Source organism: Bolinopsis microptera, chromosome 3, assembly GCF_026151205.1.
Source record: "Bolinopsis microptera isolate Bmic1 chromosome 3, MBARI_Bmic_1.0, whole genome shotgun sequence".
Taxonomy (NCBI): domain Eukaryota; kingdom Metazoa; phylum Ctenophora; class Tentaculata; order Lobata; family Bolinopsidae; genus Bolinopsis; species Bolinopsis microptera.
In genome coordinates this window covers 2829002-2843558 of record NC_087074.1, presented here as the reverse complement: position 1 = coordinate 2843558, position 14557 = coordinate 2829002, and the positions used below count along the sequence as shown (strand labels likewise).

The following is a 14557-nucleotide window of genomic DNA, read 5'->3' as shown; positions in this document are numbered from 1 at the left end:
TAGCATCATCAGTTCCAGTCTCTTCTTCCTCTTCCTCCTCATCATTCCCAAAAGTCTATATAACGACTGAAAATTGTTTCATTTGACTTTTAATTCTTTTAAAAACGTTAGATCCGAAACATTGAAAACAAAGACTCTAAAACTGAAAGGACCCTGGATTCTTTATGAGGACCAATAAAATTTCTCTACTTTTAATTTTTGAAATCAATGGATTATGGAACCAATATTTTGGTTGATAAGTCTTGAATTAATTAAAAGTTTCTATCGATTGTTTGAAAAAAGTTTTGTCAAGAAGAATTTTTAATTTAGCGTGCAACTCTGCACTCTCTTGGACAAAGTCTCTCGGTCATCGGGGTAGGAATGGATCGTCATAGTGTCCGTTTTTATACTCTTTCATTTCTTTTTCTTCGGTTTAGTTCTCCGTTGTTCGCCATCTCCTCTGACGATGCGATCTCGTTGGTGTTTCAGGTTCTTCTACGGGCAGCGACATGCTTGCCTCACTATCGAATTGTCCCAAAATTACCGCCCTCTGAGAAATAAAGATGGTGTTACTATTTTCAGAGGTGGGACTTTTTCGGGCTTAATAGTTATTGTCTTTCTATTTCAAAGTTAATTACGTCATTTATGGTATAAAATTGTACTCAAGCAGAGAAGCGGTTCAGTCCAGCATCTGTACAAAGTCGCGTCTTGTTCTGCGAAGCTGTTGGATAGGACGCCCTGAATGTTCTTCTGATTTTAGGGATTAGCCAAAAACTTTGGGGGTACAGAGTTAGCAACCACAGAGAGAGTGTTTCACCCACTGGCTGTGTCAGCAGTCATAGTCACCTCTCCTTTTCGTTATCTTTAGCATCTGTTTGGTCTGGGTTTGTGGACTGTTAATTTGGATTTGTTGGATCTGGGTTCGGGTTTGTTGGAATCAGCGTGCGGGCGTCCCTAAGGCTCCCATCAGACCCGATAACATAGAGGTAGCTACTGTTGGATCTACGGTAGCTTCGCGGAACTTTTGCCAGAGGTGCTCAGCTTCTTTTATCGCCTCTCTGCTGCATTCTGAAATACCGATCAACGGATTCTGTGCTAAAATGAATTGGCTGTACGCTACAAATGTTTAAATGATTAAACTCTGTTTCAAATATCTTTTTTAGTCAATTAACTAATCAAATTACTAACGTATGGGGGTTCAGAATTTCAAGTCTTAACGGTTCGCACTTGCGTAGGAGGGCGTGGTCCATTCAATCTTCTGGAACACGCTCTCAAACCAGGTCTGGCACTCGATGTTATGTTTGCGGAACACTTTCTCATCGTTCACATCCAACTGAAATCATAGGGTGGTTAATCACATATTCAAATCGTGGTGTGGGGTACTTTGAGTTAAATATGATTTTTCGGATCTACTTTCAACGTCCACTTTGCGACAAGATCGAGGGACACAAATGAAATTAATTAATTTCAGGACTCAGTCTAAATAATAATATATTTGGTTATTTAAGTTAAACTCACGGCGATTTAACATTTCGTTCGTGAGCTTTTCCAGAGCCGCATTCACAAGGAGGTTCCATTCGGGAATTTAAAGGTTCCATACTGATGATTAGTGAACTGTTGGGCCGGACAGTTGGGAATAATTGAGTGACATGAGGGTGGTTGATTAAAGCGGCTCTTTTAGGACAGGCAAGAATTTTTTTCCCGGCCTCTTGGGCGAGTAAGTAGCCGTAGGAGCAGGCAACACAACTTGTGGAAAACCACCGTTCTGAGGCAACTGTTATCCACTTTACAAAGCGTAATTCAACTGAGTCCTGAAACAGAAAAAACTTGTACAGAATTTAACTTGAACTCATCAAATCAATAATGCCGCCGACCGAGAGGTGAGGAATCAATACCTCAAATAACGGAATTTCAGAATACTTGGATTAAGTTCGAAATCCTTCGTCATCAAATGAAGGTTCCAGGGGGTAAACTCGCACGTCTCATGCACAGGTTTCACTCTGGAAAACTTCCTTTCTCAAACTTTTCGCACTCGATTGTCCCCCCCCTTCCCTTGACCGTGATGTAGCGTCCGTAGGTCATAGGTTCGGCACTCTGACAAGCCATACTGTCCAGAGGAAGAATCCCTGGCTGGCTGGCTCACACAATGGCTCACTGTTGTCGGTTGCTGCGGTGGGGTTCCTCGCTCGCACTGTTTGGCAATTCACCGAGCATTTTGCTTCTGTTATCGTGACCTGTGGGTGATATAACAATTGAATGCACAATTGAATGCTCAACTGAGCAATTTTCTGTTACACTTATACTTCAAATGCAAATGAAGTTGTGATCGGAAAGTTTTCGAAATAAATAAATTCAAGCATCCGACTGAAAGTGAAAGGTTTAAAAAAAGCCGACTTAGTTGAAATTGCCTCTTGAAATCTGAGACTAACCGCATCAACAAGGGATACAAGATACGGAACCCTTCATAGGTTGGTAAAACATGAAATCACACTGGATACAGGACACAGCCGTCTCTTCAGAGTAGGATTCCATCGGTCAGTCCCATTTACGGTTTTTGTTGCGAAGTCTAGATTACGTCTGCTTTGCCAAGTTGTACAGGTGTGAGCTCCTTATAATGATATTTCGCTGTTAGAGAAATATAATTAAACAAAAGGTTTCTCATACTAGTCGGGTCGTTTCTAATTGCAGTTTCAATTAAGGCTGTGATTATTTCGCCTGCTACGTTACCATGTTTAGGTAGCTTATTATAAGCCTATTTTTAGTGATAAACGTACCTGCTCACAATCTATGCATTGAGAGGCTCCTTGCTGATCTTGATACTTTAGAGGTGGACAAAGTTTACAGTCTATAGATCCCGTCACGTCTTGGTATTGACCTGGTTCACATACTTCAAATACTGGTCCTCTGGGATCGCATCCAAAAAACCTAAAATATTTGCGGTTAGAACTTTTAAATTTGATATATCGCAAGTTTGGTGTAAGCTCACAGTAGATTCATTCACACTTATCTATGACTTTGTGGCGGATTCAGTATCACAATTTTTGAACAATGATAACAAATAACTTACATGCCGACCGGGCAAGGATCGCAAGAGTCCTGCCCGTTTTCGTTGTTGAAGGTTCCGACGTTGCACTTGATGCACTCTGTCTGTCCTTCTAAAGACTGGTACTCTCCAGCTTCACACTCTGTACATGAACTCTGGCTTGATGGTTGTTGAAAAAACTTTGGGGGGGGAAAAAAAAACAAAAAAATGGGTTAGAAAATAGAATTTAGGTATTCATTTTCACGGCTATGTGTATGTCCATAACCTTAAGACAACTTATTTATGACAAATAGAACTAAATCGGGACAGAACACCTTGTTTTACTTTTTACCTTTGGGCAGAGTGTGCAGGAATCAGCTCCGGAATCATTAGAAAACGTGCCTGCTTTACAGCCCAGACAGAATTTCTGTCCCCGATCCTTCTGATATTCGCCCGGTGAACACTCTGTGCACTCAGCTGAGCCACTGATGGAAGCAAAGGAGCCGACTGCGCAGGCAGAGCACTCACTGGATCTGTCCAGAGAAGAGTAACCAGGCTCGCATTGTTCGAACCCAGTCTTGCCCGCCAGCGCCTGGAAGGTGCCGGCCACACATATTTTACAGGAACTAGAACCCAGGAACATCTTGATAGGTGCCAGGTTCACAGTCTGTACAAGTCGAGGATCCTGCTTCTGAGTACTTCCTGGAAAAAAAAATCATTTAGAAAAGTCACCAAAATAGAAATACATGACAACCGGGCATCATTGATAGCGAATTTTTAAACTTTTTGAAATAAATTTATTAAGTAACGGTGACATACCAGAACTACATTCAGAGCATTCCAGTATAGGCTCAAAGGTGTCCAAGTAAGCTGAAAATGATCCTGCAGGACAATCTTCACATCTAGGTTCACTCTCGCCTTCTTTAACTCCAATCTGACCTGTGGATATTCTGTGTTTACAAAGGGATCATGATTTTTAAGGGGAAATATCTGATTGTAAACTTTTATCTGAGATCGTGCGAATTTCATTGAAAATATAGTCTGATCTTAAGACGAACCTTGGGGGCATCTAGAGCAGGTCTGAGTGCCGGGTTTCCATACTAGTTCACACTCGTTTCTTGATCGATGGCATCCAGCCACTCATCAGATCGTTTCAGTTGTAAGAAATTGCACTCTTATGAATTAGAATCAAGCTTTTAGTCTGGGTGTTCGGACCGCACTTTACTTCTGCTTCCCAGCCGTCCCACTTCTCGGTCCTTTTGCCAGTGGAGGGCACTGCCTCCCCTGTTCCGTCATTTCTTTGACACGGCCATTCGGCCCCGTTACGCGGGATCGATTTGAAATAAACCTGTAAAACGGAGGCTGTGTATCAAATCGATAAAAGTTCACGCGAATGGAATAATAAGTGTAACGCAAGCGTCAGCATAAACATGCAGTTAAAAAAGGAAAATTATAACTTAAATTACGGTCTTTACCTTCCAGCCGGTAACAGATGGTAAGTCCTTCTTGGAGAAGATGAAAAGTTTATTGATTCCGTAGCTGTCTTCACCGTCACCGGGACTTTTGAATGTGACCACAAGTTTTATCTGAAGAAATGCATGGGTTAGTATAGTATATTTTAGTATAGATGACATCATTTTTGGAAATTTGATAATTAGAAGCGGTGGTCCACCAATGCTGTCTTCAGTTGCTTAAATGTTGAAAGCAAAATATTAAAAGCATAACCTGGTCTTGGGGTCCAAGTTGGGCAGCTTCAAATACGTAGCCGGTATCGTACTTATTGTCGATGAGTTCACCATACGTAACAACTTCACCGTCTACCGTCTTAGTCCCGTCGTTGCTGTTGGAACCAACGACAGTGGCTCCCACGACAATGTTGTCATACTGTCCCAGATCTTTAAAATAAAAGGTGGCTCGGTTAGAAAATGAAGGTGATTGAGTTAATGTTGTGAGTGAAACGGATATTTTGACACGAAAACATGATTTGAAGTACATCAAAAGTAGACAGATACTGTCAGTTACAATAACAACACCCATCGAACATTGACACAGATACGATTTTAGACATTGATTATTCAAAGGATACAACTCGCTCTGTGATCTTTATTTTCTATGCTCTTCTTGCAGTGTAACACTGAAAGGAAATAATTAATTGTGCGTTCCTTGTATAAAATACTAAAATAGTTAGCTGTTAGCAGAAGTGGGAACGTGTAATATTACCACCCAGTTTGATGTTTAACGAATATCTACGACAAGAAAACACAAAGTAAGGTCGACTAAACTACCTGTAGGAGGTCTGAGATCCACTAATCATCTCCAGATTTCAGCCGCAGTCCAATTGTAGAGAGAGAACTGAGGGTGGGCACCAGGCAACAGCGAACAGCGGCACCATCAGGTGCTGTTCACGTGGCTTACCGCGTGCAACCAATGGGAAACCTGGATTAACGACCTGCAAGGTGCTAACAGTCTGATCCAGGGAAGTAAGTACAACTTCAATCAACTGTAACTTAACCGTTGATAGTCAGTTTTTCAGATTTTGACTGCCCAGCAAGCCACCAAATCGAGCTCTACAGAACGAACCAACTTTTGAAAAATGTCTTCTGTCAAGAACAGGTGTAGTTACAGGTGAACTTTAGTTACAGCCTGTTCGCTTTGTAAAGATAAGGGTCTGTGATAACGTGATAACGATGCCTTGTCCGGGTGTGCTAATTTTAGAATCAGGCTAATGTAACCAGGAACATAATCGTTTTTCTCGACCGCGGATTGGCTGGAGGAATCGGAAAAACTATGCCATTGGTTGCCTTGGAGATGTCTGCGTTGCCATTGGTTGCCTAGGTGATGCGCTCGTTTCTATTGTGCATTGGTCACTGTTGCTTGGAGCAAGGCTAATGACAGTAATGGGCGTTTAGATGCGGCTTGTGTTAGCAATGATCTAACAAGTGGTGCTAGAGCTTAGAGAGCTAGAGTCTGAAGACATGACATACAGTTAAACTGTTGAATACTCAACACAGGCACAGGATTGTTAAACTTGTCATTTTCTAGCACAAGGGCGAGACGCACAAATCTAGAGGACCAGGGCATAAGGACAGATTTGACTATTCAAATAAAGAATAGACTTAGAGTCTCTGGTCGTGATTATGGTTGTATAATATTAATAAATGCAGATTGAAGGACCGTTGAACTCAGGATGAAATGGGTACATATTTGAGTGACTTTGTGATACGAATGAATCCTGATGTCTGTTCATATTTAAACCTGTAAATGACAGAACAGTGCACTTGTATTTGTAAATAGCATCAGTGAATAAAATTACGCAAGCCGCGCTGTGGCCCGTGATCGCGGGTCGAACTGTCAAATTATATACATTATTAAGCTACCCCCACCCCCTCGCCTTCATGACAACCTTCTCAAACTCCTTAGATACCATTGCGAGGTCAAAGGCAACAGAGGGTCCAGGAGCACACTCATGCAGACCTTCGAGTATACCATTACCAAGGGGCTGCTGCCAGGCTGGATCTCCGTGCGCACTGACCGAGTGCATTCATCTAGCAGTAGCTCCTCCTTTGAACACTTAAGCTACCCCACTGGAGTTGGATAAGGCACTCCTTAACTATCTTGATAAAGGGGTCGCGTCCAAAGTTTCCTCTAGCTCTCTTTATCTTTCTATGCGGCCCAATAATGAAGCTAAACTCCTCATATTTCGACTTAATCGATGGAAATATGATTGGCCGGGCGTCAAAGATGACCAACGGTGCAGCTGCAGCAGGACCGTCCATCACTGATGCAGAATTCTTCAAGTATTTTCTGCTACACAATAATTTGAAAGGAGAGGGGCAAGATTTACGTGATGAGCTAGCCAAATTTGCACGCTCGTTGGCATCTGAATACATTGATCCATCTATCATTGATTCCTATGTCAACTGCCGTATAATACCGCTTAACAAATGCCCGGCGCGGGTGTTAGACCAATTGGTATTGGCTTGAATGTGAGAAGGATAGTGGGGAAGGCTATCGCTTGGGCACTTAAGATGGATATTCAGGAAACAGCGGGACCATTACAAATTAGCACAGGGCTAAAATCTGGTACTGAAGCAGCAGTCCATTTCATTAGACAGCAATTCCAAGCTGAATCAGCTGAAGCGCGTATAATGGTTGACGCGACAAATGCTTTCAATGCTGTTCATCGACTGGTGATGCTGCGTAACAGCCAGCGGATCGATTTTCACAAATACCCATCAAAATGTATCGAGCTCCTTAAGTCGCCTGTTTATTGGCTCCAAGAGATTTTGCGGCGTCTAATAGTTTCACAACGACCTTACGAAAAAATAAAGGACCAAAGCAGCTCATATCAATTCCCTCTACTTCCGAACATTTAACACAATCAACAAATGCGGCGAGTACCCAAAGGTGTATAAAATAACTAAAAGAATTAAAAGTACAGATGTCAGCAAACGTTAAAAGGTCAATAGAACTAGTAGAATGGGAATGTAAGTTCTTGCACACTTGGTGCACCGGGAAAAATTGGCTCAAATAGGGCAGTTCAGACCTCAAGGCTAGCTGAGGAAATATCCCTAATGTGACAAAATATGTCAAAATATTTGCTGTATACTTCCGGGTTATTCATTACCAGTACCTCAATTTGGTTTCATATCATCATTAATTAACTGACTAATTGGTTTGTGGGCAAAAATTTCATCCAATTAGTCAATTGTGGGTTCACAAATTTTCAAATCTGAAAATGGGACAGAGTTTTGAAAATACAACTTTTCGTTTTGTTAAGATTTCTGCTGTGAGCTTCCTCCAACCCAAATCAAAATTCCAGCACCCCAATCGTGTCATTTGCTATCTATAGTTGACTGACTAATTGGTTGCGGGTCAGAAATTCGGTCAAAACGGTAAAATTTCGGCCCTGGAAATTTCATTTGCTATCTATAGTTGACTATCTAATTGGTTGCGGGTCAGAAATTCGGTCAAAACGGTAAAATTTCGGCCCTGGAAATTTCAGCTTCAAAAACCGAAAATGGGACAGAGTATGGGAGAGTATGATTTTTCAATTTTTTTCGAAATTATGACTACCAGTACCTCAATTTGGTTTCATATCATCATTAATTAACCGACTAATTGGTTTGTGGGCAAAAATTTCATCCAATCAGTCAATCGTGGGTTCACAAATTTTCAAATCTGAAAATGGGACAGAGTTTTGAAAATACAACTTTTCGTTTTCATGTTAAGATTTCTGCTGTGAGCTTCCTCCGACCCAAATCAAAATTCCAGCACCCCAATCGTGTCATTTGCTATCTAATTCTATAGTTGACTGACTAATTGGTTGCGGGTCAGAAATTCGGTCAAAACAGTTATTTAGGATATGTGCAGGACCTTGAAATTTTTACGTGCTCAACAGCTTGAGATCTGACAGCTAAATGATATAGTAGTGTGTTTGAATTGGAGCTGTTGGGCTAACCCTAATTAGTATAGATATTAGATACATCTCATTAGGGTTATGGTGTATAATAATTGGGTTAGAGTAAAAAATTATCCAGGGTTCCGATAACAAGAGACGTGAAAATCTGATCGGTGAACCAGACAGTGGATCAGTCAGTGTATCAGCCAGTCAAACGTGTAGAATGGTCTTGTGCAATTATTATCCGTATAGAGGTGTTAACGGTCAAGGTGATGCCTGTTAGTGAGGGATATCCTAGATATTAGGATATGGCTGGATAGGTATATAAACCAGATAATTTACAAAATAAATATATTAGTCCTTTATCATATTCGACTAAACTCCTACTTATTGAAGAAGCAAGTTATTGTTACTTTGATTAGTATTTGCTTATTGATCTCTCGATTGAATTCGTTGGTTGAATTATCGATTTAGATCATTGTTTGTACTTTTGATTGTTATAGTTCTCGATTGAATTCATTGGTTGAATTATCTAGTGAGGTCCCTGTTTAAACGTTTGTTAGCCGGGTCTCGTTTGAAATTGCTATGACCGAACAAGAGTATGTTCACTGTTCGTCCACGAACTATAAGTTCAGTGGTGACCGACTGGTGATTTCGATAAAGTTATTTGACCAAATATCGAAGGTTTCAAGAAAATCGTATCATTGGATCTCCAGATATATGCCTTGGAACCACTACAAACCACCGAATTGGAGATATTTTTTGTGTTTAAGGTGATATCTTAAATTTGGCACATAGAAACTCGCTCAAACTTACACAGATTATTCGTCCTATAACCACCATACTTTATGGAAAGTTTCAAGAAAATTGTACGGTAGGATCCGATATAAACTATTGTCCGGATAACCTATTTTCTGAGTCGGACAGATGTCGCCCAATCTTTTCTATACCGTTCTTCTCTGTTGGAGAACTCACGCACAAGTCATTGGTTTTTAGCGAAGGACATATCGAAACTGCTGTGTAGGAAGTCATCGAACTGTAAAGAGAAATACTATTGTCTCAGATGTTTCAGAGAGTTTATGAAGAAGAGTGGGTTGGAGGATCATGAAATAGATTGTAGTAAGTTTAAGCCACAGCGGGTGATAATGCCACAGGACATGAAGCAGCGAAAGACCCCTCCAGGACGTAAGCCTAAGAGTAAGGAATAGTATGAAAAGGAGCAACTTACGTTAAAGTGCAAGAGCTACAGGAAGACCATCAAGCATCCATTCATCATCGTCGCTGACATTGAATGCATCCTAGAGCCTAAAGACGATGCAGATGAGAGTGATGCCGCTACCGTGAAGACTGCAGTTCATATCCCCCGCACGGCCGCATATCTACTATCGTCTCATCTACCAGGGTATGAAAATGAGCAGGTACAGGTCTTCCATGGAATTGATTCTAACGACGAGTTCCTGGAACCCCTTAATGTATTGTATGAGCGTCTTAGACCAGTATTGGAGATGGTAAAACCAATGGAGAAGGTAGATCAGGCAACTTTGGCACTTCTTGATTCAAATCCTAATTGTGTTATTTGTGACTCAAAGTATACTGATAAGAAACATCTGGATCATTGTCACCGGCAAAGTCTTAGGATACACTCACCCGTTATGTAACTTAGAACGTCGGACACAGAAGTACATACACATTTTCTTCCACAATCTTAAGGGTTATGACTCACATGAGATAATCAAGGCACTTGCAAAATGCACACAAAATCCATGGGATATCAACATCATACCACAATCCATGGAGTCATATACAGCATTCAGTACCGCTAAGTTCAGATTCATTGATTCATATGCGCATCTCAACGCTTCATTGGAGAATCTTGTAGCTAATCTCAGCTCATCAGGACCTGCAGCCTTCGAACCGACCAAACGATTCCTTCGACTAAAGTATGGTGTAGTGGATCCTGTTAAGCTAGAGCTCCTCCTACGTAAAGGTGTCTATCCCTATTCGTACATCATATCCTTCGAAGTCTTTGATGAAACTGAGTTACCGCCCATCGAAGCCTTCTATAAAGATCTCAGCAAAGAGGCCTGTACAGAGGACTACGCTCACGCACAGAAAGTCTGGAAGAAGTTTGATCTGAAGAGTCTCAATGAAATGGTTCACCTCTACATTTCCTCTGACGTTGTTCTCCTGGATTTGGTGCTGCAGCAGTATAGGACAGAGTGTTTATCATCTTATAATTTAGATCCTGTTCATTATTATACCGCTCCAAGTCTTACGTGAGATGCAGGCTTAAAATTTACTAAAGTCGAGTTAGAATTATTCAGTGATCCTGATATGTATACTTTCATTGAACAGGCTAAGGAGGAATCAGTACAATCACACATCGGTATGCAAAAGCAAATAACCATCATCTCCCAGATTACAATCCTGAATTACCTGAAAGCTTTCTCGGATACATTGATGCAAACAACCTCTACGGATGGGCAACGTGTCAGAAACTTCCTACTTCGAAGTTCAAGTGGCAGGATACACTTCTCACGGTCAGCGACATCATGGCCTGGAACCCCGACAGCGATAAGGGATACTTCATCGAGTGTGACGTTCATACGAATCCTGAAGACCATGACAGATTCAATGATCTCCCTCCTTTCCCTGAATCTCTGATGATAGAGGACGGTATGGTATCGGATGCTACTCGTAAAGCAAATAGCAATGAATAGAAGAGGGGTTAACTTTGCTGCTCCTCAAAAGAAGCTTGCACCTAATTTGTTTCCAAAGTTAAAGCATAAGATTCACATTGCCGCTTTGCAGTATTATTTATCTATTGGTGGTGTCTGCGATAAGATTCATAGGGTACTAGAGTTTGAACAGACGGATTGGTTAAAGAAATATATTGATTTTAACACCGCTAAACGACAGGCTGCTACTTCACAGTTCGGAAAAGACTTCTACAAACTACTCAACAACTCGTTCTTCGGCAAGAGTATGGAATCTGTTAGGAAGAGGGTCAACATTAGATTGGTACAGAACGGAAAGCAGCATCAGTTCCAGACTAGCAAACCTGGATTCAAGAGGTTCACGATATTTTCACCAGAGTTAGTTGGACTGGAAATGGTAAAACCCACGATAACTTTAGATAAGCCGATTTACTTAGGGGCTGCTATTCTGGATATGTCAAAGTTGTTAATGTATAGATTCTGGTATGATGTTCTCAAGGTTAAATATAGTGACATTAAATTATGTTTTACGGATACAGATAGTTTACTTTATTGGGTTGAAACTCCAGATTTGCATAAAGATTTCAAGGATATGGGACGTCACTTTGACTCAAGCAATTATCCCAAGGAACATTATTTGTTCAGTTTAACTAACAAGGCAGTACCAGGTTTAATGAAGGATGAATTTGCGGGCAAGTATGGCTCAGAGTTTGTAGGATTACGAAGTAAATTATATAGTTGTAAGATTCATGAAGCTGATGGTAAGATGGCAGCAGCGGGTGTTAAACGTAAAGTAGCTAAGCGTGATTTGAGACATGAGAGTTATAAGGATGTTTTGTTTGGAGGTGAAGAGGTTCATGTAAACCAGACCACCCTTAGAAGTTACAATCACACGATTTATACTGTTCAACAGAATAAATGTGCACTTTCTGCCATTGACAACAAGAGATATATCCTATCTGATTTAGTTAGCACAAGAGCTTTGGGGCATCACCTTAACCAGTATGACTATGAGATGCATTGCGATATTGATATGGTTTAAATTATTCTTAGGGAACTTCACTTTTGTTCGCATCTGTTCACAGGAACTTATATTATTTCACTTTTGTTCGCATCTGTTTACAGGAACTTATATTATTTCATTTTTGTTCGCATCTGTTTACGAGAACTTATATTTATATAATATTATTCTCTAGAACCATCTTCACGTTCAGTTACTTTATTCGTTCAATCATGTCTATCACAAATGCTCCTCAATTCTCTGCCGTGGAACAATGCGCTCTTCGTACCTTTGTCTCAACAGTACCTACAGCAATGAATCGGATTAAACCTACCCCTCTATCCGACACCAAGAAGAGAACTATTCCGAATGACTCGACAGCACCCATGATGAGTAACCACTCTGCCGAAGAAATTGCTCCTGATGATGGCTCAGAAAACTATGAATGTTGTCTGGTGAGAGTCCTACGTATTGTAGTTCGGGATGGAACGATGGGTCTTTACAAGACAATCAAGGTGAAACAAGAGGTTGGCTACTGGCTGAGGACTTTCCGCTTCAACCTCTTCTCCTCTCATCCTCTCTACACGACAATCAAGGAGGACATGCAGTTAGACGTCAAGGTAAATTTAGCCGTTAACTAATTATTTACATTATTATTCACGATAATCTTAGATATTACCTATTTTATTATATATAATGATTGCTGTTCACACTAGATAAACTTATAACATCTTTAACCAGACATTTCTTCAGGTGGAACACTTCTCGCGACATTACAAGAAACTCATAAATTCCCGGGAGTACGCATTTGAGGCATGCAGCACATGCTTCAAATATACTGCCATGACTAAAGTATGCTCGTGCAGTGAGGAGGAGGCTAACCACCTCATCGGGTGTTGGGAGTTGGCGAGGATCGCACAGTCAAAGCTGAGAACGCGACTATACTTCAAACAGGATGGGCAGCTGTTCTGCCATGTGGTCTTTGCAAGCAATCTGGAGGGAGTCAACCTGACGGCGAAGCAGTTCTACTATCTCGAGGGATAGCAGAAAAAGGAGTCCAGACGAAATTGCCTCATCATTTATGAGAGCCGTCCTGCAGACGATTGATGCCTTTACTTATAATTTATAATTATATTACTATTATACTTTGTATTACTATTTTACTCATTTTATAGGAGCGCATTTTATCCTTATTATCTAGTTGTTTTACCTCTATCTAGTAAATAATAGAAAACACGGGTATACTCATATACAATAACCGTAAAATAGATCTGATGATGAACAAACTATAAACTAGCTTCCCTTAAGATAAATACAGAAATAAAATATAACCATGTTCAAACCTATTTATATATTAATCAATTAAAAATCAAGGCAAGCTTTCATTAGAGGAGTCCTCTTTGAATCCGAAATGAAACTGTGCTTCCATAGCTTCATATCCTTCCATGTCTTGATCTAAAGCCTCTTTAGCGACTGGCTCAGGTGACTGGCTCAGGCTGAGAATATTGATTAACTTTCCATTCGAAAGAGATAGATTCTGAATCACCCATAGTAGATAATTCGTTAGTTTTATTTGATATTTGATACTATTACTATAATACTGACGGTCTATCTAGAGGTCTTTCTTGATCCTCTTCTGAACAATAAAATCAATTTCCTAATTAAAAATAGATAAGAGCTTCTTCATAAACCAAATATTTTAAAACATTACCGTGCAGATGCGTAGTTTTTTAAATGATAGCTAAATTGTCTTGCATTCGAATTATAGAATTGAAACGATTTAGAGAATCGAAACTGTTTGGACTCGCAACAACTTGTCGTGCAGTGCGCGTTTTTAATATCGAAACTCTTTTAGAAGAATCGAAACTGTTTTGACTCGCAGCAATTTGTCGCGCGCATTTTTTAAAATAGAATCGAAACTCTTATAAGAGAATCGAAACTCTTTTAAAAGAATCGAAACCTTGTTGACGCGCAGAAACGCACGCATTTTTGTATCGACGAAACTCTTTTAGCGAAACTTTTAAATATATTTATAAAGGAGAAACAAAATAATTTTAAAGCAAGATGTTTCCTCGCGCAAAATTGTTTATTGTTCATGTGCGGATTTTAAGCAAATATTTTACCGACAAACTGCATTAAAACCCTTGCAGTCTTTTTATTAACCTTTTCTAAAATGTGCTGTTGTTGTTCTTGATAAGGGGTCGTTCACATATTACGTAATCATTTTTACCCCCCCCCCCCCCCTCCGTAATCAGTTTTACACATAGCTATTGTGTCAAAATTACACTAGCGTAATCATTCGGAAACCCCCCCCCCCCCCCCCCCTCAGCTGATTACGTAATATGTGAACGACCCCTAATCAGAAACACGGTGTTTTAGTATTATTTGAACTTGAAGCGCATTTGTTGATTCTTTGTAGGTTGTGGCGAGAGGTTAAC

General features: G+C 40.3%; 2 protein-coding genes across 3 annotated transcripts in view; one reads left to right on the top strand and one right to left on the bottom strand.

Annotated features, from left to right (window-relative positions):
• Window positions 1-14557, top strand: part of LOC134812994 (uncharacterized) — a 146418-nt gene that overhangs the window by 25464 nt on the left and 106397 nt on the right. The window lies entirely within an intron of this gene.
• LOC134813374 (uncharacterized) lies at window positions 4151-5370 on the bottom strand. Its single transcript, XM_063821110.1, has 4 exons — window positions 5287-5370; window positions 4727-5135; window positions 4477-4587; window positions 4151-4349 (listed from the first exon to the last, which is right to left on the bottom strand). The coding sequence occupies exons 2-4, from the start codon at window positions 5036-5038 to the stop codon at window positions 4155-4157; spliced, it is 618 nt and encodes a 205-aa protein (XP_063677180.1). The 5' UTR covers window positions 5039-5135; window positions 5287-5370; the 3' UTR covers window positions 4151-4154.